This window comes from Silene latifolia, chromosome 10, assembly GCF_048544455.1.
Source record: "Silene latifolia isolate original U9 population chromosome 10, ASM4854445v1, whole genome shotgun sequence".
Lineage (NCBI taxonomy): Eukaryota > Viridiplantae > Streptophyta > Magnoliopsida > Caryophyllales > Caryophyllaceae > Silene > Silene latifolia.
The window spans coordinates 114,246,939-114,270,719 of record NC_133535.1 but is presented as its reverse complement, the minus strand read 5'-3'; the positions used below and the strand labels follow the sequence as shown (position 1 = coordinate 114,270,719).

At 37.5% G+C, this 23,781-nt stretch overlaps 2 protein-coding genes across 2 annotated transcripts; one reads left to right on the top strand and one right to left on the bottom strand.

The window, feature by feature from the left end:
• Positions 1 to 519: 519 nt before the first annotated feature.
• On the top strand, positions 520 to 2,390 carry LOC141605824 (glucan endo-1,3-beta-glucosidase 5-like). Its single transcript, XM_074424731.1, has 2 exons — positions 520 to 962; positions 1,107 to 2,390. The coding sequence occupies exons 1-2, from the start codon at positions 634 to 636 to the stop codon at positions 2,230 to 2,232; spliced, it is 1,455 nt and encodes a 484-aa protein (XP_074280832.1). The 5' UTR covers positions 520 to 633; the 3' UTR covers positions 2,233 to 2,390.
• A 17,226-nt stretch (positions 2,391 to 19,616) lies between these two features.
• Positions 19,617 to 23,236, bottom strand: LOC141608090 (uncharacterized). The gene is made up of 6 exons (XM_074427442.1): positions 22,657 to 23,236; positions 22,219 to 22,518; positions 21,951 to 22,128; positions 20,527 to 21,209; positions 19,762 to 20,238; positions 19,617 to 19,651 (listed from the first exon to the last, which is right to left on the bottom strand). Exons 1-6 carry the CDS (start codon positions 23,234 to 23,236, stop codon positions 19,617 to 19,619), a joined length of 2,253 nt encoding a protein of 750 aa, XP_074283543.1.
• Between the last annotated feature and the right edge of the window lie 545 nt (positions 23,237 to 23,781).

Here is a 23,781-nt window from a genome sequence, read left to right as displayed (position 1 = left end):
AATGCTTAAACCGATGAAGAAGATTTACTATTAAGATAAAAAACCATGTCTATGACTGAAACTTGGTACAACAGCGTTCTGAAATGACGAACTTATGAACTGAAAGCAAAGTTACAATCAAACAAACAAGCTATAAAAAAGGGAAAAATAAGAGATTTTTGGAACTGTCCTGCAACAGTTCCTGTGCATCAGCAGTTCAGCAGGAAGTTATCTACATAATTTTCATGTGTAAACTTCCTAAAACATTAACATATATTCCAATAGAGAACTTTAAAGTCACGCTATTTCTTCAATTTCTGATTAAAAAAAAAAAAAAATCATAAAGGTCATTTGCATAAATCCCATGTAAAGGTGCACTTTTATCTTGCAATAAAGTTAAGGATCATTAAAAACAGGTAAAAACTAAAAAGGTGTTTAAATTTGAAGATTAATGCATCATATTCTTGTCTTGTTAGATTCTGGTTTCTCTCCGTCTTCAGGCTAAGAATAAACCAGCATCATGTTCCTTGACAATAACTTGCATGCAATTCTTTGCTCTTTCTTTTCCTCTAGGACAGTTTTTCTTACTACAGTTTTCCAAAGTTTTTACATATATAATGTCTGTCTAACTAATGTCCTTCAATAAAACAAGTCATGGATTCCCACAGATTTTTGTTCTGTCTAGTGGGTGCTTGTTTAGTCGCGGGGGGTCTCGGTCTCGGGTGTAATTGGGGGACGAGAGCATTACACCCTCTGCCTCCCGGAATAGTAGTAAAGCTTCTCAAGGACAACGGGTTCAATAAGGTGAAGCTCTTTGAAGCTGATCATGGCGCACTCAAGGCGCTTGGGAATTCCGGGATTCAGGTCATGCTTGGAATTCCTAATGATTTGCTTGCACCTTTTGCTCAAAGTGTTGATGCTGCAATCAATTGGGTTAACCAGAATGTATCCTCATATGTCACTAATGATGGGGTAGATATAAGGTAATGCGCATTTATCGTTTATCAATATTGACCCGATTTGAAACCACCCATCCTGAGAATAACTCCATTCGAAATTACTGATTTGAAAAAAAAAAAAAAAAATCTATAAATAATGACTAATAATAATGTACCGGATGTTTTCAGATACGTGGCTGTTGGAAATGAGCCGTTCCTAAAACAATATGGAGACAAGTTCATAAACACAACATTTCCAGCATTGCAAAATGTTCAAGCTGCCATAATCAAAGCTGGTTTAGGCCACAAAGTGCAGGTAACAGTCCCTCTAAACGCAGATGTCTACCAATCAGACACCGGTCTTCCTTCAGGTGGCAACTTTCGCTCTGATATCCAAGCCCTTATGATCTCAATGGTCAAGTTCCTGAACAACAATGCTGCTCCCTTGCTCATTAACATATACCCTTTTCTTAGCCTAAACATGGACCCCAATTTCCCCGTAGATTTCGCCTTCTTTGAGGGCACGTCCCACCCTGTTGTCGATGGCTCTGCCACCTACACCAACGTGTTCGATGCCAATTACGACACCCTCATATCAACCCTGGAGAAAAACGGATTCTCAAACATGACGGTCATTGTTGGGGAAGTAGGGTGGCCCACAGATGGTGCTCCTAACGCTGATATCAGCAGCGCTAGGAGGTTCAACCAAGGACTCATCAACAGGATCCTACGAGGGACCGGGACCCCCAAAAGGCCTAACAATCCCCCGGATGTGTACATCTTCTCGTTAATCGATGAAGATGCTAAGAGTGTGGATCCAGGTAACTTTGAGAGACACTGGGGGATGTTTTACTTTGATGGTTTAGCCAAGTACCACTTAAACATGGGTAGAAATAAAATGATAGTTTCAGCAAAAGGGGTCAAGTATATGCCCAAAAGGTGGTGTGTCATGGCCCCACAAGCTAGCGCGTCAGACCCAAATGTCCCGAATAGTGTTAGCTATGCTTGCCAACACGCGGATTGTACTAGTCTCAGTTATGGCTCATCTTGTGGCAACTTAGATGCAAAGAGTAATGTGTCGTATGCCTTTAACATGTACTACCAAGCCATGAACCAGAGAGCAGGAGCATGTAGTTTTAGTAATCTGGCCATTACTACCACCACTGATCCTTCTCGAGATGGGTGTCGGTTTGAAATCATGTTTGACACGTCCAAGACTCCGAAGAATGCAAGTCCTTCGGTCCTGGAACCTAGCTTGAACAAGGTGGTGGGAATGGTTTTGGTTATGGCGGCTTTGATCAGTTTTGGTCCCTGAGTTTAAAAGACGGTGTTTGGGTGCATGGAGACTGTATATATATATATATGATTGTAAGCTAGAGTAGGTGAGTGTTGCATAAAATTGTGCATAATTTGCTACGTTTACACTTGACACGATTTTCTTACTGGGAATGGAAATTTCAGAGTTGTACAAAAGTTGTACCCTATGCTATTGCTAACAACAAAAAGAGCTTGTTTTAACATTAGTTATAGTGTCGAGGACAAGCAGAGAGCATGAACATTCAGAACCCCACAAATAAGACGAGAAGCAGACTCTAAAGCCAGCACAGGCAAGGAGTTTTAACCAGGAAAGACAGTATGGGCATGAAATGTCTTTAACAAAATTAATTGACCTATAAGCAAAATTAAGTATGAAATTCACAGCGTATATTAGGGACTATGAGCAATATCATTTCTGGTTGAGCGCACAACCTCTGTGCTAGCATTGTACAGATCGAAGCGATGATTGTTCGGAAGTCAAGTCATATCCTAATATGCCCAGGACTTTTAGCTAAAAATAAAAAAGTAAACAACAACAGTACAAATAATATTACAAGATGTTTCAAGGGCACCAACAAACGGCGGTGTAAGGGGGAAGGTTAAATGTGTGCAACATTACCACAGTGCTACTATGTTGCTTAACTATGTTACGGAAGGTGTAACCAGCAGGTGTCACCCCATCGGTATAGATGCGAATGCGAGAACAGAGACACCTATTTACTTTACTATGACTCGTGGCATTCATCTGCAAGTATCAGACATGAATTATCGGATATGGCTATTTTGTGCGAAATTTTCAATATTTGGATCTAAATTGGAGTGTCCAAGTGTCGTGGACTCGTGTCGTATCGGATACATGTTGTGGCAATTGAATGAAGTATCGGAGTAACATAGACGCAGTGTAAACAACACAAAGATGTAAAATCTAATCATGAATGTTCCGCCTATGAGTGTTTTCGGGCATTCACTACCGATCCCAAGTACGGAGAAAGGAGGAGGGTTGGGGTAGGTCTTTGGCAGCCAGCATAAAAACATAGTCACATTTTATGGACATGAATCGGAATTTAACGCGCTACACTTCTTAGACCCGGGTGTAGTGAAAAGTATGTGAGGGTTGCTAGGTCGTCGCCCAGAAGCGACGCGCCATCTTTACACCTAGGGGTGGTGTCAAATAGGCAAGGGTATGCTACATCTTCTAGGCCCGAGTGGACGAGTGTAGTGAAAAATATGCAAGAGTTGTTAGGTCGTCGCCCGAAAGCGGCGCACCACCTTGAAGTATGGGTGTGGTGTCAGATGGGTTTGGATCCAGGAAGCATGGTTAAGAGCGGGTAAAGAAAACAAGGCATGACTTTAGGACTGGTAGTGTGAAGAAACCCAAAGTTCCACATGTGAGGGTTGTCCACATTGATAAAAGAGGAGAAGAATTACCACTTTATAAGGTAAAGGGCTACTCCCTCTATTGCCAATTGGTTTTAGAGTGGAACCCTCTTGGGCCTGTGTTGTGGACTCTTTCTCCTCCGTTCGGGTGCGGCTCAAACCCGTTGTTGAATTTAACAGGTGGTAGGTTACGTTTTGGTACTTGGAATATTGGCTCTTTGACAGGGGTCTTGTAATACTCCGTATTTAATAATTATATAATAATAATATTTTATTATATTTATACGAGTTATGTTGAGATTGAATAATAATATAACAATAATATTAATAAGGTTTTTTTGATAACTTATACCTTGAATAACTCGCTTTTTCAAATCTTATACCTAAGATAACTTTCTTTAAAATCGTATACCTAAAATAACAATTTCTTCCAAACTTTATACCAAATCTAAAAAAATGCCTTAAATTGACGATTTTGCTCTTACTAATTTGATGGTTTTTAGTGGTGGTAATTGTGGATATGTGGGTTAATAGGTGGGAAAAAGATGATGGTGTTTAATTAGTAAGGAGAAGATCGTCAATTCAAAGCTTTTTTCGATATTTGGTATCAAGTTTGGAAGAAAATTTTATTTTAGGTATAAGATTTTAAGGAAAGTTATTTTAGGTATAAGATTTAAAAAAGTGAGTTATTCAAGGTATAAGTTGTCAAAAAACCCTAATAATAATAATAAGCTGTAATGATAATAATAATACGTAATACCATACATGTATAATGTACGCATACTATACTCACCTTATATACTCAACCCTACCTTATCCACCCCACCTTTATCCATTTGCAATCTCATAAAATCCACCATCAAATTACAAGAGAGAAAAGGGGAGAAAAGAGAGATTAGAAAAACAAAGAGAGATTCCGCCACCTCGCCTCGATATCGTAAGGTAATACCGTCTTTTATCTTAATTAATTTACACTATAGACCCGCCTTTACCTTGACCCACCCTAACCCGTCGTTGACTGCCCTAAATCTGGGTTTGACCGACTATATACATGTTTATAGCTGTGGTTGTGCGGCGGTCTTAAGACGCGTTTTTGAACCACCTATAATGGCTGTCTAGGGTCAACCTTGGGATGGTTGTGTCGAGGGGAGTGAGGAGGTCACAATGGTGGTCTCGGGTGGTGGGTAGAGTGGCTGTGGTGGTCGGAAAACCGAGGAAAAAAGGGGGGTGTCAGGTTGTGTATGTTTATTGTTGTTGTTGTGTTGTCGGCTGCCGTGGGCGCTGTCGTGGTGGTCGCCACGGGTTGTTTGGCCCACCGTGGTCAGGGGAGGCCACGGTGGTGGGTGGTGTTATCCATGGTGGCCGGTGGTGGCTATGGTGGGGGTATTGTCGTGTGGCTTTAGTTGTTGAGGTTGTCGTGTTGTTGTTGTTGTGGGTTAGCCGTGGTGGCTGTCGGTCGTGGTCCACCGTGGTTAGTGGTGGTGGCCACGGTGGCGGCAGTAGGTGGTGGGTAGAAGGGAGTTGACCGCGTGTCGGAACGGGTTTGGGTAGTTGTATAAGGCAGGTTTAATTAGTGTATATGTATTCAATTAGTATTAGATGAGTATATTTATACGTATTTGTATAAATATATCAGTATATTTATACGTATTTGTATTATTATCGTATTTTAGGAGATGGGTTTTGTGAGACGGTTTTACGAGACGGGCCTAGCTTGTGTGACGGATTGCTTATGCGGATTTGCTGTGAGGTAAGTTTATCCTACTCAGTTTCATTGTTGTATTTATTATTAAATGAGTCTTTTATCATTTAATTGCATTGAGTGAATCGTATTTCATGTTGTTGGTCATGACGACTCGAGGAATCGGGATATTTAAGGAACTAGTATTTGTGACTTACTTGGCATATGTTGTCTGTTGTATGTTGTGATTATATATATGTTGGAGGATTTGTTGTTGATTGTTTTGGAGACGTAAGACGGTTGGGAGACCGTCCTACGCATGAGTCGCCTCTTGGAGCTTCCCACTCCAAGAGGGATGTGCACACTAATGGCTTGAGTCACGGCGGGACTCGTGTGGTTGAGACACGACATCTGGCAGGTGATCCGGTTGGCTTCCGGACCCGGTACGTCTGGGCGTGTCCCAGTACCTGTTTGTGATTGTCGGTATGTCTGGGCGTGTCCCGGTATCAGTGTGGTTGTCGGTATGTCTGGGCGTGTCCTAGTACCGTGGTGGAGGTTGTTTGATATCATGTAATTCTTATCATAGTCATGTTGTTTATTCACACACTCGAGTCGTGTCACACTTTATTTATTGAAACTGACGTTTGTTGTGTCTGTGTAATTGTCACCTATTTCCGGGGTGGCCTGTGTCGATCCATATGATATTTCCGATCATATGGGGAGCAGGTTACGTACAGGTTGTTTGGATAGCATGCGGGAGACGAGACGAGCTTGTTGAGTCATAAGACGAGTCTATTTCGCTAGAAGAGTATAGATATCATGAGTTTTACTTTTATTCATTTGTTTACGTTTATGTAAATCATTAATCATTACATTAATAAAATGTTCTTTGATTGAAGTTTTGAAACATTACCTCGGGAAGCCGAGATGGTAATGCTTCAATTATCTTGGCCGGATAATTGGGGTGTTACAAAGTGGTATCAGAGCGACGATTTTGGAACCTAAAACCAATAAACCAAAAATGAATTTAGGAGAGTCTAAGTAAAATGAACCCGACGTGAGTACAATAGGAGATCGGTTTTGGATGAGTAGGCGCCCTCATGCCAAAGCTAGTGCCTATCGTCTCCGTTGGTCACTACTTGGGTGGCTAGGAGTATGGGAAACGTTATGTGAATCGTGATATGAATGCATATGTATTATGGTATTAATGTGTGTTAGAATATGGCATGGAATACGATCATTGTGAAAGTGGCGTGAATACGTGTATATTTTTACTCGTTATATGTTATCGTATGATAGAATCGTTTGTGTAGAATGTGATAACATGTGATGGATGGATAAATGGGCTCATGTGAGTAGTATATCGTAGATATGATTAGTGTGTGTTGATATGAGGGACGGTAGTCCCGAATCTTGGCATGTAGGTATCATTTGCGTGTTTGAGCTTGCTAGTGTCGTTGTTAAAGCATGAGTGGTAATGATTGTGGATAGAATAGTTATGATTTTGGGAGTAATGTACCAAAGATAGTGAGTGTGAGGCCAAACCCAATCGAGTAGAGTAGTACTTGAGCGAGTTGAACAGTAACTCGACCGAGTGGATGAGTCACTCGACCGAGTGAACAGATCACTCGACCGAGTGGATCTTTCACTCGACCGAGTGGGCAAATTAAAGAAATTAGAAAGCTTCTGGAAATTTTCTACTCGATCGAGTAACCTGTCACTAGACCGAGTGGAGTTGCACTCGACCGAGTGCCCTAAGTACGCGGTCGAGTGGGCCTGTTGAGCTGAAAAATTCGTGTAAAATTTGTTTTTCTACCTTATCTTTTCATTTCTATCTCGAACCTCGTAACTTCGACATCGATTTATCTTAAAATAATTCAAAGTTTTCATATTGTGATTTGTTGTTCGAATTACACTTTGCTAATCCACCTTTCTTTATCCGTCTTCTCGAATTTCGACCATGTAGTTGAGTTCATCTTCTTCATTTTGCAATTGGAAATGGTTTTATATATACACATGTTTATTCAAGTTTTATCAAATAATTGCATGACTTGTTCAATTTCATGGTAATGGTTGATATGTCTTGTTAAATTTCTTTACCACCATGGATGAACTTAGAAACTTGTACTTTTGAGTCGATAACCGGATTTTCATGTTTTTTGTTGGGTCATATTGAACAAGAAAGGCTTAACACTTGTTGTTAATGTCGGATTTTTACCTCGTATGCGAAAATTTCAATTTAAAGGTTTTGACTTACTTTTCATTTTCATGAGTGGAACTTATTTTAATCGTCTTACAAAGACTACCGTTATCTCTAGTGGTGTGGTACATTGTCTTAAAAATGAAGATTTCGTTGCAAATTTTAGCCTAAATTTTGAACCAAGTGAAGAATATGAACAATTTTTTTATTTTACCCAAAAATGGCTTAATAGTATTGTAAAACTATAATATTATTTTGGAATTTTGTAATAAAATGGTGTGAATCAAAATTTTCCGTCTTGAAGGTTGACAAATTTCCCGAAAAAGTTGTGAAAAGTATATATAAGCTTTGATTTTTCCGCTCGTGATGTACCTTATTGACTCCTTATTAGTCATCTTTAAGTATAATGTTTTGTGAAGTCGTGCATAAGAAGTTTTTCCGTCTTAAAATATTATTTCCGAAAAAGAACGGTATACCTACTCGGATTTTTGACTTTTCTAAGTTATGTTTTGCACCAATCGAATAGTAATGCTTTGAATTTGGCCTATAGAGGCATGTACCCTCCTATGACGGATTACTCCGTATTAAAGTTTTCGAGAAATTTGAGACAAATGACCTTTATGTTAAAGTTTTAATATAGCATTTCGCATTGAGTCAAGTTTGAGTAAAATTGCATTAGAGTTGAGTTCTAAAATTGCATTGTTTTACAAAGTTCATCGTGTTCCAAGTGTGCTATTAGGGTAATTTTAAGGTGTCGGTCATGTATTTCCTATCCCCTCAATGTTATTTGATTCCCTATCCTTTCCATATCCATTCTGGCTTGTTTTAATTCCCATCATCCTTATCCGTTGAGTTAACCCGGGACATCCGGGCATAGAGTTCTGTGTGAGCCCCAAAAGAGTGTTTTCTCACCCTAGCCCTTAGGCATATGTTTCCGACAAGACGAGTGATTTTGGACATAGTCATCAAGTTTGATTATTTGGGAACACTAGGACGGTAGTTGGCCCATATAATGCTTTGAGTATGGTGAATTGATCATAAGAGACAATTAGGACGGTAGTGGAGTGCAATCAAAATTGGATACTTAGCGGTTGTGTGGACTCATATATAGTGAACGCAATTTGAGGACATGTGAGAGTGACCTTTTGAGCACGACACAAGTATTTTGGCTAGCATAGGGCTGAGTTTGGATTTTTAGAATGATGAGGGAATAATTGAGGAACTAGAGGTAAGAGAGCGCGATGACATGAGCTGATAAAAGTTGTGGAGAACGTGAAATGTGACTTGAGGAATGGTGTAAATTTAGGATAAATGGTGATAAGATTTAGGAATCTACAATACGAGAGAGAGAGAAAGAGAGAGAGAGAGAGAGAGAGAGAGAGAGAGAGAGAGAGAGAGAGAGAGAGAGAGAGAGAGAGAGAGAGAGAGAGAGAGAGAGAGAGAGAGAGTACTAGAGCAAGAGATGAGTTGGAGATTTTGCAAGTGGTAACCCGACATTCAATAAGGAATTTGTTGTAAGTCTCGAGTGAACCCGTGTGAGGTGGCATAATTGTGGATTCGATATTACTAAGTTTGGTTTTGTGGTCATGAGAGTAAGAGTGGGGCATTTAATGCTTAAAGATTCAATCTTATGGTTGATGAATTTGATCATTGTGATAACGTAATATGACCGTTAAACTAAGTACATAGGCATGATATGTGAAAGTGGTTGTGTCGGACTCCGACCCTGAGAGTGGTAGTATAGATTTTGTTTGTAAAATTGCCTCCCAAACGTTATTGGGAAACGCCCACGATGTACGTCATGATTTTGTTGTAGTGATTAAGTGAGTGATGATGTTTTTATTATTCCTTGACAGTGATGAGTGATTAGGTCGTGCCTTGAGTTAGAGTAAGTGTTGTGTTTACCGATGTGACTAGGATATCGCACTACGGTGCAGTTGTTGGTGATGAAATAGTATGGTTGTGTTGGTAGTATGCCTTGGATGCTTTATTTAAGTTGTATAGTAATGATGGCCATAAGGGTAATAGTTGTGTTTGATTCGGTCGTTTAATGGTATATGAGTCACCATCGAGATTTATTAGCATCTATGTGATGGAATAGGAAAGTTTGGAAGTGGGTTTGAGAGCGGAAATGTTATACCTAGGTGACACTCGACCCAGTGCACTATGCACTCGACCGAGTGGCCGCCTACTTGGCTGAGTGACCTCCTACACTCGACCGAGTGATCTGTTTTGGCCCTTGTTTTGTCAATACTAGACCTGACCGTGTGTATACTCTTATGTTCACAAATTAAAATGGTTAGTTCGCGTCGGATGGACATGTTGACCCCATATGAATGAGACCTTATGAATTGTTTGTGTTTGACCACATTTTGTGGCTTTGCTATGTAAAAGTGAGACTTGGATAAAAGTTATTAGCGTGAAATGTGTAATTTGGTTACAAATTGTGTGTGTGATCATGTGATGGAGTTGAGGCGGTATATGCGTGGCATGGTATTCGGAAAATGGGAATGTTGAGCATGGTTGAGTCATAGGACGAGTGACATTGCATTATTTGGTTGTTTCATAGAGTCCGCATGTTTGTGATGGATTTGCATACATGTGCATGTATGAGATTAAACGTGATATATATATGTGTGTAGTAATGATCGAGTTATACCCTGAGACTGATGCGTAGACTTAGAACCAATTGAGTTGGGAGTTGTAATGAGATTAGGGTTTCGAACCGTGGGCTGAACCTTGTACCTTGACGTTTTGGAGGCTCGTAGAGTAGGGTTATATCAATGACATTAGGACCATATCTGATTTATTATGGATTTACAATAAGTAGGAGAGAGTGTTGAACCTGGAACATGGTCATTTGGGGAATTTAGTAATGAGAGTATGAGACCGTATTTTGAGGTTGATAGTTAAACTTCGGGACGAAGTTCTCTTTTCGGGGGAGTGAATGTAACAATTCGGAAGTTTTGGAAAAAGGAAGTACGGAATGTGAGGAAATAGTGAGAGTTGAGAGGAAGTAGTGAGAATGGAATACCGAACATTGGGAAGAGAGTACACATGAGAATTGAGGGAATAGTCGGAAAGGGAAGAGTGAGGTGAAACTGAAAGATCATAGATCCTAAATAGACACTCTAATTAAATGTCAAATTATCTCATAATTTGTGTTTATGTGATCTATGTAACATGCATGCAATATTAAAGCCTATTAGTATAAAAGATGAGGAAAATAATTTTCCTTACATTGAGAAATGGTAGTATTTGGGCACAACCAAGATCACCATCTTGGTTGTTCTTGAGCTTAAAATAAATGGCAAGATCCTCCATCTTCAAGTGTCCAAGGTAGAACACCTCCTCTCTTAAGCACCCAAGAACTTACCCCAAAATCTTACTAATGTTAACTAGATATTATGTAAGATTGCCCCTTGAAAAATCATACTAACACTTAGTAAAAATATTAGATTTATAATACTAACTCTTAGTATGTGATTTCTAATTTTTTTTTTTGAGGATTTTAGAGAGAGGAACACACTTTTATTTTCACATGCAAAAAGATAATGAACAATGAACTAATGCATGTGTGTGTAAGGAGGGAGTAGGGACGGTTGGAGAGGGAGTTGGTGGAGTGTTTTTTTTTCTTATTTTATTCCACCCAATGCTTATGTGAATTGGTTAGAATAAAAGTAAATATGAGGAAGCCAAATGTGTAAGAGAAATGATTGTGTTTAAAGCAACACACACACACTACCACATGCACTTATACAGTCCAAAGTGACCTATTTACGGGTCCATTTTGGTTCTTACATTTGTCGCACAAATACGTGTAGATTTTATTTAAACATCATTTTAGGTTTAAATGCTTCCCGATTAATATCGTCTCAAACACTCCGTAAATATACATGTACAGCTACACATATATTTTATGTACCAATACTAATCACATTAGTCAATTAGTACTAATTTAACAATTAACTACTTAATCATTAATTCCCGTCTCAAATAATTTATTATTTAATTATCGCATAATTAAATAATAATTTCCGCGCCTCGAGTTCACAACTCGATATCTCTCTAAATTAATTAATCGACTAACTCTTAGTCAATTTATCAAGGGACTAATTAAACTGTATCTCATACAATTAATTAGTTTTCGTGTTGGGGGTTGTTCCTTTAGGTGTGACTGGAAGGGATCAGCTGAACACCGTCGTCTCACGACAGTAATGTCAAACCCTAGTTGGCCAACCGTTACGGATATACGTTGATCAGCTGACTAGTATTGCCAATGAATATCCCATGCATATTACTTAATGAGATTTAATAATATTATCATGCACTATTGTGGAGGACAAATACTCCAACAATCTCCCACTTGTCCGAGACAAGTTGTGCGATGATTATAACACACAATTGTGGATAACTCCTTATACCAACATTATCCTGCTTGTACTCTACAAGGGTGTGTTACCGATTCTCTTGTCCGTTTTAACAACAATATTCCACTCAATGCAAGGTGTCTTTCAGGTGGCACTTGCACATGAACATATCGTGAGTGGTTTTCTCGATCGGGAGTGTGACTGCAAGACCGGAAAAATCTACCATAGATTACTTCTGAGCGTGGCCACGCATTTCTCAGTCACAACTCCTCGAGTGGCCTAGAGATGTTTAAACCCAACGTGGGTGGACAATTCCTATCTGCCCTATATATCCTTTTGCACAATACAGATCACCATGACCCAGTAGATGTCTTTTGGCCTCCTTTCACGGCACGACCTAACACAAAAACCAAAGTCACTCGAAAACTGCACAGGCTCAGATAATAGTCTACAGTTTAAAGAATCGACTCATAGGAATATCATAGAAGTCCCTGCCACGACCAGGCGTCTGTAATAGATCTAAGGGACTCTATAAATGTCACTGCCCGGCAAAGTGTCCCACAGTCTGCCTATGTAAACGACTAGTCATCCTTATGACCTTATGGTGCTGAACCTACCATCAATCGTCTTACAATCTAGTCATTCCGAGACGTCACCTCATTAAGTGACTAGGGGCTTATACAATATTCAACCAATTCGGATAAACAAGGTATTCATGTTTTCAGTCAAACTGAATAATTGAGTTCTTAAAGAGACTCAAACAATGAATGCGATCATGACTTACGTAAATATTAGTACTCTATCCAATATTTACATAACAATCTTCAGCAATTAAGGTATACTCCTCAATCACATTGAAATGACATAACCATCACGTCTAGCTTATGCCAACGGCTTTGGTTAGAGGATTAGCAACAGTTGAATCACTCTAATTTCCATTGCTATTTTCATTTTTGTTCTATGCAATCTTTTCATCACATAGAGCCTTTCTGAGTACATGTCTAAACAAGTTTTTAGACTCTGGTTCTAAAGCCAGTCAAACACTCCCACTGTTTTCACAGTCTCTCGGGAGACGATATTCGGCTAACAGAACTACTCTAGTTCCATTAAACTTCGGATATCAACTGTCTCTTATACAACATCGGATGTTGTAATGTACTTAGCTTTCGTTCATGATTTGTACATATAACACTTATACATACAAATCTTTCATATGACATCTTTTATGTATGACTCCTCATACATATCTGCTTTATACATGTATAACTTCTTATACATATATGTTAAACTTCTTATACATATTATTGTTTATGCACATAGCACTTTTACATGCTAACCATTCCTTAACGAGGCCCATGACATCTTATAAGCATAGGAATGTAATCGTGTAACCCTTTTACACGAAACTCATTAATTCCTCCAAACTACAAGAGTAAATCCTCAGTGCTTCTCAAGTACTCAAGGATGCTCTTGATAATCATCTAGTGACACTCACTAGGAAATGATTGGTAATGAAATAAATGAATATGTGAACAATGGACATGTTGCCATTCTTGAACAATATGAACATTTACAACTTGGTAACATTATTGATAAAAATGTGAACAACATAACAGATAAATATGTAAACAAATTGTCATTTCTGCTATATTTCAAATGGCAATGTATATGGTCATTATGTTCACATTATTATAGAATATGTCATAATTCCGAAGCAGGTTACATATTGGCAAATTGTGTGAACAATTGTCTAAAATAACAAAGAAGAGAACAGGTCCAAGATAAAGTCCCCAAGCATCAAACACGAGTCATAAATTTAAAAACAACACAAATGATCCCTGCGACTATCCACCTTCACCACCAATAACCGTCATCTTACTTCCATTTCCTGATCCTTCAGCCTCGTCAGCACTCTCAGCCTCTCTTCCCAACTCCAGCGTCATGGTGTTGTGCATATGGGAGACCACCTTAATATTTCTCTATGTTGTCATCCAATTTTAGAGACGGATCTACACACAATATACAACATTGCAATCAAAGAATCGTAACCATAAAGTTTTTATAAATAGTCACATATTGGTTACAGCCATTAACATTATGTCAAATATTTTAACATTATGTCAAATCTAGAAAGGAAGATTACAAATATTAAACTAACCCACATGTTCACATAATCCCTAACAATGATTCCAATTTATTATAATTTTTAATCAACAGAAATTAATTCAAAATGTAACATTCAAATTTGTATAATTTCTCCTTGTTTGTTAAATGTACACAAACAAGGTGAAAATGGCCACAAAATACACTTAAAGAGACAAAAGATATGTGACAATTTCACTCGATATGGATCATTTACATTTGTCCATTGTTAATCAGTTTATGACCATTTAAAACCCAAAAAAACATAAACCCTAAATCAATTTAAAAATCAAAATATTTAATTGCATATGTCCCTCAACTAAACCCTAAACCAATTTAAAATGAAAAAACTAATACAACAAAACAAATCAACTAAAAACCCAAAAAAAGGGCCAGTATTCACTTGCATGTGTCCCTCTATTAAACCGTCAACCAAAACCCACAAACACAAACTGAAAAAAATTACAAATATCTGGAAATGATAATACCTGTCCCGACATCGTCACTTGCATTTGTCCGCCTAGTATTCTTCCTAGTTTGCGCCTTTTTTTGCTAATGTTTTCTTTGCTATGTTACCAATTTTTTTTGTTAATGTATGAGTTTCTGGTTGATTTGTATAAAGTAGAAAAAAGATTATAATGATTTTTGGAATATTAATATTTGAAATAAGAGAGAGAAGGAGAATTTAAAAAGAAAGAAAATGAGAATGGGGTGGATGATACGTGAAATAGGGGTAGATGATTAGGTTTAATTTTGATTTTTGAGTTGTGTGGTAATAAGACAGCCTTGGGAATACAACAATAGTACTTCCCCATTTTTTTAATCCCAAAAGGTCTCATCTCCTCTTAAATGCGCGCACAGTAAAATGTCTTCTCAGTTCTCTACCGTTTTGCATGGAAGCGGTACTATCCGACCCATCTTAAGCTTGCGACAGATCGCTCGTCACAAGCAAGACTTATTGTTGATGAAGAGTCTATATAGCGATATACTCAAGAGGGGGGGGGGGGTGAATTGAGTATGCAAAACTCTTACCCACTTTTTCGATTTATTGATAATTTATTAATCACTCGAAGTTTATCAATTAAACCTGACTAATTAATTTATCGTATGTGTGAAAATCAAATAATAAAAGCGTAAATAAAGGAGACACGAAGTTTTGAAGTGGTTCAGTTTCACAAGTCGAAACCTACGTCCACTATTCTCGATTAATAACTTTAGTACCTTACTACGGATTACAAAATTATCAATCTAACTCGTACAACTAACTATAGTTGTAACTCAATTTGAGTATCGTTAAATACTCGATTTCTATCCTACGTTAATAAGAAAGTACTACTAGATTCTACTAGTGTTCACGTTAATGAACGAGTAAGAATACAATGAGTACTATTATCCTATTAATGAAACAAACGAGAATGATTGACTTAAAGAGGCACACGGTTTTTTGCTTTAGACACAAATAGGGTTTTGAAAACAATTGCAATTTTTAAACAACTAAATTCGAAATATACTTAGGGTTTTTGCAAAGGTTTTTCTCAATCAAAAATGTAAATAAGTGTCTTACTTTTCTAATGAAATACTTTGGTATTTATAGGAGTAGAAAAACCTAAAACTAGGTTAAAAGCTTCGAAACCCTAGCCGCCCCCTTTGATTCGAAATACCTTGAAGTGGGCTAGGTCAAAACCTTTATTTTTATCTACAAAATACCTTTTATCCAAAAACCCTAATTACTACTAGGATCTTTTCGACTAGAAGGTGATATGGCCATAATCCATTTCACTCTACTTAAAACCCTAATAATAATTAGTTTTAAATCATAAAACTAAGATAATATGATTAGAAACCCTAGATTACATAACAACCCATAAGTTGTATGATAAATCAGTAGGATTAACATAATCTATATTACTAATTTCATCTAGAAAAGATATAGTATAAATATCACTTTAATTTTCGAAATAATAAATAAATCTAAAGCTTAGATTGTGCTCTCTTATAAGTCATTTACGGTTATAGGTCAAATGACTATAACCAAGAACTTTGATAGGTAAGGTTAGAGATGAAATAGCTATAACCATACTTTCTCAAAAACCATTTTGTTCATACCATTTATAGAATGAAATCCTATATCCCTAATCTTCATGAGATCTTCAAATATAGGTTCCTTTCTTCATCTTGATCTAGAAACTCTTCATCTTGAGCTCCCATCAAATAATATATTGTTTTGCTTGATTTAGTCTTCTATGGTTATAGGCAAAACAACCATAACCAAACTTGATTACCAAGCTCCAATTTCGTCATGAGAATTCCATCATATGCTATAACCACAATCATGCTTCCCAGGTAATTGTTAACTAAGATATACACCATTCAACAAACAATTACAAGCACAAGTGTATAACATATTACAAATCATAATACTTGTCATTATCAAAACTTATATAAATATGGTCCAACAAATTCCCCCTTTTTGATGATGGCAAGTCTCCTATGATTTGTGGCTAAGGTCAAGTTCCCCCTCAACATACTACTACCAAAGTTATAGTAAGTTGATCGCAAGAACAAGCTATTTATATTCAAAGTTATAGCATGAAACCCCTTAAGATATTAAAGATCTTGACAAGGAGCAAGCTTAGGCAGTAATTCAAATCATAATATTTCTTCCCCCTCTTGACATCATTGAAAAGACAAGAACAAGACATAAAACAACTAGAATAATATAAGTTGAGGAAAGAAATAGTAAAGCAAACACAAATTAAGAAAACGAGAATAATTAGTCTAAGCACACAACATAAAATCATCCAAAATAAACCATATGGGCCGAATGACAAGCCATAGTGGGCCGAATTAACAAAAGCCAAAATGGGCCGAAAGGTGAAATATTCAAAATAAAGTGCTAAGCTTAGAAAGGAAAAAGGAAAAGGGAAATAGGCTTAAGGGTGATGAACTTGGGTTCAACATAGCCGGGTCGAGTCTGAAACTCGAGAGAATCAAGACGATCAAAGCACGAGCGCACATTATTCACTTGGGCTGTCAAACAAATGTCGAAATTTGTAATCTTCAGAAACAGACCCCGAATAACCTCATAAAGTTGGCCCAATTCTTCTCGCATCTCTCGACCAAGCGTCAACAAAGCTCCGCCTTGAGTTGTAAAATCCGCAACAGTGTTGGACTGACGATCCGTAGCTGCAAGAGTCGCGGCCAATTTTGTTTCGAAGGCCATTAGTCTTGCAAACAATTCATCATTGCTAACACCCAAGGTAGACGATCCAACACCCTTTCCCGTTGCCATTCCCGAGACCAAGCCCTCAACTAATTTGGATTGAGCTTCCAATATTTCATTAACCGACATCATAAAAGCATCAAGCTTTTTCTCCATTGCCTCAAAACCCTCCAATTTCTCATCCGTGTTACCCTTTGCGAGAAAGACCAATTCCGGACTAGAAGCAGAAATTTTCATTAATTTGAAATGGGTATCACTCATCTCATCCCTAGCACTCACACCATAGCTAGATGGACTAACCACACCCTTTTCCTCCAAGAGCCGAGACACCCACATACCATAAGGCAAGTCAATAGTGGAATAAACCTTGTCCTTGGTAACGAACATAGCGGTTTGTATTATACGGTGAAAGACTAACAAAGGAAGACTCACTTTATTTCCCTCCAACCAATAATAGACCACAACCATCTCATAGGTCGACAATTTATCCCTACCACCACGACGAGGCACGATGGTATTCCATAAAAAATTAAGGAGAAATTTCAATTTCGGTGACAAGTTACCCGCCATCAACCGACTACCACCCTTAACATCAACTTCAAAATAACTTTTAACCACCTCTTTCTCAGCCTCGGTCAAGATGCCCCATTCTGCACTAGGATTGATTTCGGTCCCATCATCAGGAACCGAAAACAGGGCACAAAAATCATCAATGGAGATCTTGACTTCGGTCCCACTTACGACCGCACATAGACAACCACCCTTAATTGACACAGTTGCATAAAATTGAATAACTTTAATAGGGTAAACAGGACCCGAAAACTCGCTGATTTTGACCCACCCTTGAAAATTCAAGAAAGCATCAAAGAATTTTAAGGCTTCGTACTTACCATACCACTTTTTGGGGTAAGAACGCCCGGCATGAATGTAGTACCCGGCCACATGATGAACAAGTTCCCGTTCCTCCTTAGTAAGGCGAAGACGATCAAGACTCATGACAGTAGCTTTCGGCATAGAATGCCGAAACAGGGTCCTCTTAGCTCCGTCACAAGTTATGACTTCTTGAATGTCCTCCACATCGTCTTCCTCAACATGTACCTTATTTTTACCCTTGCTTAAACGTCTTTTCTTGCTCTCGACTTTCGGCGGACTCCGGTTTAGGTTGGGATTATTTGGTTTCGGGTTGGCAGAGGGAGACGGGTGAGGGGATGGTGCATTGGAGGTGTTGCATGTGGGTTTGGATGAGTGTGGTTTGGTGTTTGATCGGGTTATGGGTCTCATGATTGGTGATGGTGATGACCGAAAAGAAGGAGATGAAGGTGATGATGTTTGTGAGAGAGATTGAGTGTTTGAGAGTTTTAAGAGTATAGGTATTTGTGAAAGGGGATGGTGATGTGATATGAGGAAGTTGGGTTTTTATGAGAGTTAATTAAGATGAGTTTTGGTAGGTTTGGGTGATTGAGTGACGTGTAAAAAATCGGTTATTCCTTTTTTTTTTTAAAGGAATATGGTAAAAGGAATCTAGGGTTAGGTGAAGATATGGTAAGGTAAATCTTTTGATGAAGATATGGTAAGATATTATGAGATTTACCAAGTCACAAGATAATAAAAATTGGCTAAAAGAATATGCTTGATTTTTTTTTTCCGGCCAAAATAGAACAGAGAAATATTGTGACGATATTTTATGGTTTACATATGGATAAAAATATATTATATACAAAGATAGAAAATTCACGTAATATAATAAGATATTTGGCAAAAGTATTCTTTCAACAAAAAATACGGACACAGTCATACAATCTTGTCTATTTCTAGTCAGTCATTTGAGATAATAAAATAAGTATGATGAATTTAACTGCCACCGATTAAACCAATTTCCAATCGTAAAATCTCAAAACGTTTTCTAGCTAAAGCTTTTGTAAAAATATCCGCCCATTGATTTTCTGTACTACAAAATTCCAGTTTTATGTTGCCTTTTTCAACATGGTCGCGTAGAAAATGGTGTCGAATATCAATATGTTTAGTACGAGAGTGCTGTGCAGGGTTTTTAGATATAATAATAGCACTCGTATTATCACATAAAATAGGAATACATCCTACATCTACCCCATAATCACATAATTGTTGCTTAAGCCATAATAATTGAGAACATACCAGTCCGGCAGCAATATATTCGGCTTCAGCAGTAGATAAGACAACTGAATTTTGTTTCTTTGAACCCCATGTTATAATACAAGGTCCAACAAATGTAGAGAATCCTGACGTACTTTTTCTATCTAGAGAGCATCCTGCATAATCTGCGTCTGAATATCCAATTAAATTGAAATTGCATTTTAGTGGATACCATAAATACAGATTTTTCGTGCCAATTAAATATCTTAAAATTCTTTTAACCGCAACCATATGTGATTCCTTGGGACACGACTGAAATCGTGCACACACACATACACTAAACATTATATCCGGACGACTTGCAGTTAAATAGAGAAGTGAGCCAATCATACCTCGGTAAGTGGTTTCATCCACACACTTACCATCTTCATCCAAGGTTAGTTTCTTCTCAGTAACAATTGGAGTATCCATGGGATTGGCATCTTGCATTCCAAATTTCTTGATTAATTCTTTGATGTACTTTTGTTCATGTATCATGATGCCTTCATCTGTTTGTTGAATCTGAAGTCCTAAAAAGAACTTTAATTCACCCATCATGCTCATCGCAAATTCTGATGTCATTAAATCTGAAAAGTACTTACAAAGTTTGTTGTTAGTTGAACCAAAAATGATATCATCAACATATATTTGAACAACTAATAAATCAGAACCTTCTGACTTTAGAAACAAGGTTTTATCGACTGACCCTCTTTTAAAATTACTTTGAAGCAAAAATTTGGATAGTCTGTCGTACCAAGCCATTGGGGCTTGTTTCAAACCATATAAAGCTTTGTCAAGCTTATATACATGATTTTGAAACTTGTGATCTAGAAAGCCAGGAGGCTGCTCTACAAAAACCTCTTCATTCAAATAACCGTTAAGAAATGCAGTCTTAACGTCCATTTGAAATAACTTCATTCTCTTATGTGCTGCAAAGGCAATTAAGAGACGAATTGCTTCTAGCCTTGCCATTGGAGCAAATGTCTCATCATAGTCGATTCCTTCTTGTTGGTTGTAACCTTATACCACCAATCTGGCTTTATTTCGAACTATGACCCCTGTATCATCCAATTTGTTTCTAAAAACCCATCTTGTTCCAATAATTGAACGATTTTTAGGTCTTGGAACTAAGTGCCAAACTTTATTACGTTCAAATTGTTGAAGCTCTTCTTGCATTGCTATAACCCAGTCAGAGTCTGTAAGAGCTTCTTTAATATTGGAAGGTTCAATGGTAGATAGGAAGGAGTAGAATGAACAAAAGTTGTTCAACTTCCTTCGAGTTTGGACTCCTTGGTTCAAACTTCCAAGTATACTTTCCATAGGGTGTGATCCCTTGTATCTCCACTTTTTGGAATTTTCAGGTACATCATCATGTGAACTTGGTTCTCCTTCTTCAAATGAGTTAGAATTGGTTCCCCCTGAATCCAACCCTTGGGTTATAGTAGATTCAGTTATAACCATGGGATCTACATTTGGGGTTATAGCTTCATTAGTTATAACCGTAGATTCCAATTTTTCCTTTTGAGAAGAATCAATAGTATCATCAACTATTGTTTCAGTTCTCTCATTTTTCTCATTTGAAGGATTCCCTAATTCATCATTAGTACCTTCGATTTCTTTTTCTTCTTCTTCTAGATCTGGAGGATCATCTCTAAAAAGACGAAAGTCAGGTTCATTCATATCTTCTTCATCATCCTGTTCAGCCTTATCAAACATATTATTTTCATCAAAAATAACATGTACACTTTCTTCTATACATAAAGTTCTTTTGTTGAAAACTTTGTATACCTTGCTATGATTAGAGTAGCCAACAAATATCGCTTCATCGCTTCTAGGATCAAATTTAGTTAAACGATTTTTGCCATTATTATGGACATAACATTTGCTCCCAAAGCAACGAAAATGTGATATATTTGGCTTACGTCCTCTGAGTAATTCATAAGGGGTTTTCTTAATGATTGATCTAATCATAGCACGGTTGTGTACATAACATGCAGTACTAACAACTTCTGCCCAAAAGCTTCTAGGCAAACCACTACATAATAACATGGTTCGTGCCATATCTTCCAGTGTTCTATTCATACGTTCAACAACACCATTTTGTTGTGGGGTTCGTGGTGCAGAAAAATTATGTTCTACACCATTCTCCCTACAATATTCAATAAATGCTTGGTTATCAAATTGGTGCCATGATCCCGTACGAATAGAACCCAGATTGTGTTTATATTTGTTTTGAGCAAGCTTCATTAGTACAACAAATTCATCAAAAGTCTCATCTTTAGAACTTAAGAAGATAGGCCAAACGTACCTTGAGTAATCATCTACCAAAACAAATATGTACCTTGATCCGCCTCTACTTCTTACTTTCATTGGTCCACACAGATCCATGTGCACCAATTCCAAGGGATTGCTTGTGCTAATCACCCTTTTTTGCTTAAAAGATGATCTTACATGTTTACAACGAGCACATGAGTCACATAAGCTCTCTTGATCGAACTTGATTGTGGGTAAACCCTCTACCAAGTCCCATTTTTTGAGTTTGTTTAAAATGGTTGAACTTATGTGTGCAAACCTCTTGTGCCATAAACATGGATCATCTAAAGTTACTTTCATACATGTAGAAGAGTTAGTAGGAATAGCATTTAAATCAATCATGTATACATTTCTCTTTCTTTGTCCTTCAAGGATAACATTACTAGTTCCCTCAATTATGATTCGACAACCATATGAATGAAATACGACTTTGTTGCCTTTATCACATAATTGTAAGATACTTAGTAAGTTATGTTTCAGACCCTCTACAAGGTAGACTTCACTAATTGCGTGAGAAGGAGAAATACCTATTTTTCCAATTCCTACTACTTTACCTTTCTTATTATCTCCAAACGTAACCTTGCCGCCATTAAAGGGTTTGAGTGAAAGAAATAGATTTTTGTCTCCAGTCATATGTCTTAAGCATCCGCTGTCGAGATACCACTGATTGTTTTCTTTCACCACAACCTCATCTTCGTCTTCATCAGAATCGGATTCTCCCATGAGACAGAATTCTGAACTTGAATCATTGTCAATATCTAAACTTATATTGCTTAAGCATAGATTTGCAACTTCTTCATCTTCGGATTCTTCATCGTCCTCTGTGTCTAGATCTCCCCAGCATGAAGCCATCATGACTTGCTTGAATTCTTTCTTTGTTTTGTCTCTTTGGGTTTTGTCTTTTATTTTCTTCCATGTGGGGCAATCTTTGATCATGTGATCAGAATCACCACACTTGAAGCAACCTCTATTTGCAAAAGAATTTTTTGCATCAGAAGACTTTTTGTTTGAAGACTTATTGTTGTTGAAAGTTTTATTTTGTTTAAAATTGAAAAACTTCTTTCTAAACCGTTTGGCAAACAACACAGTTTCATCCTCTAGATCAGACTCATTGTTTTCGCTTGCGAGCGCCATACTCTTTCGAGTGCTCGTTTTTGCTTCATCAGAATTTAAAGTGAGTTCATGAGCCATTAGGGCTCCAATGAGTTCTTGATATGAGAGGTTAGCGAGGTCACGACATTCCTCCATAACAGTGACCTTAGGATGCCATTTTTTTGTTAAGCTTCTAAGAACTTTTCTAGCTATGTCTTCAGTCGGAAAAGTGCGACCTAGATTTTTTAGTTCATTTATGATACTTAAAAATCGTGTTGACATGCTATCAAGTGTCTCATTAGGCTCCATAGAAAATAGTTCGTATTTTTGTATCAAAAGATCAATACGATTTTTCTTAACAATGGACGTTCCTTCATAGGCTAATTCCAATCCATCCCATATCTCCTTGGCAGTCGTACAAGAAGAAAAGCGATCAAATTCAGTTGAAGTCATACCATTTTGTAGTAGACTTATCGCTTTTGAATTTTTTTCTGCCTTCTTGTAGTCAGCCTCGATATAGTCTTCTTCCTTTTTCTCATAGGAAGGACCTTCACTGTTCCTACCAAAATTTTGATAGGACCGTTCTGAACAATTCTCCAACACTCCCAATCAATACCTTTAATGTAGTGTGTCATCATGTTTTTCCACAAACCATAATTCTTCCCATCAAAGACGGGACATTTTAGGTATTTGGAATCCATTTCACACGTATATAGCAGCGGAAATAAAAAAAAAACGAAAAAGTAGATCAACCCCTAGCTATTAGGCTATCAAGACCACGAGGCTCTGATACCAATTGAAGAGTCTATATAGCGATATACTCAAGAGGGGGGGTGAATTGAGTATGTAAAACTCTTGCCCACTTTTTCGATTTATTGATAATTTATTAATCACTCGAAGTTTATCAATTAAACCTGACTAACTAATTTATCGTATGTGTGAAAATGAAATAATAAAAGCGTAAATAAAGGAGACACACGAAGTTTTAAAGTGGTTCA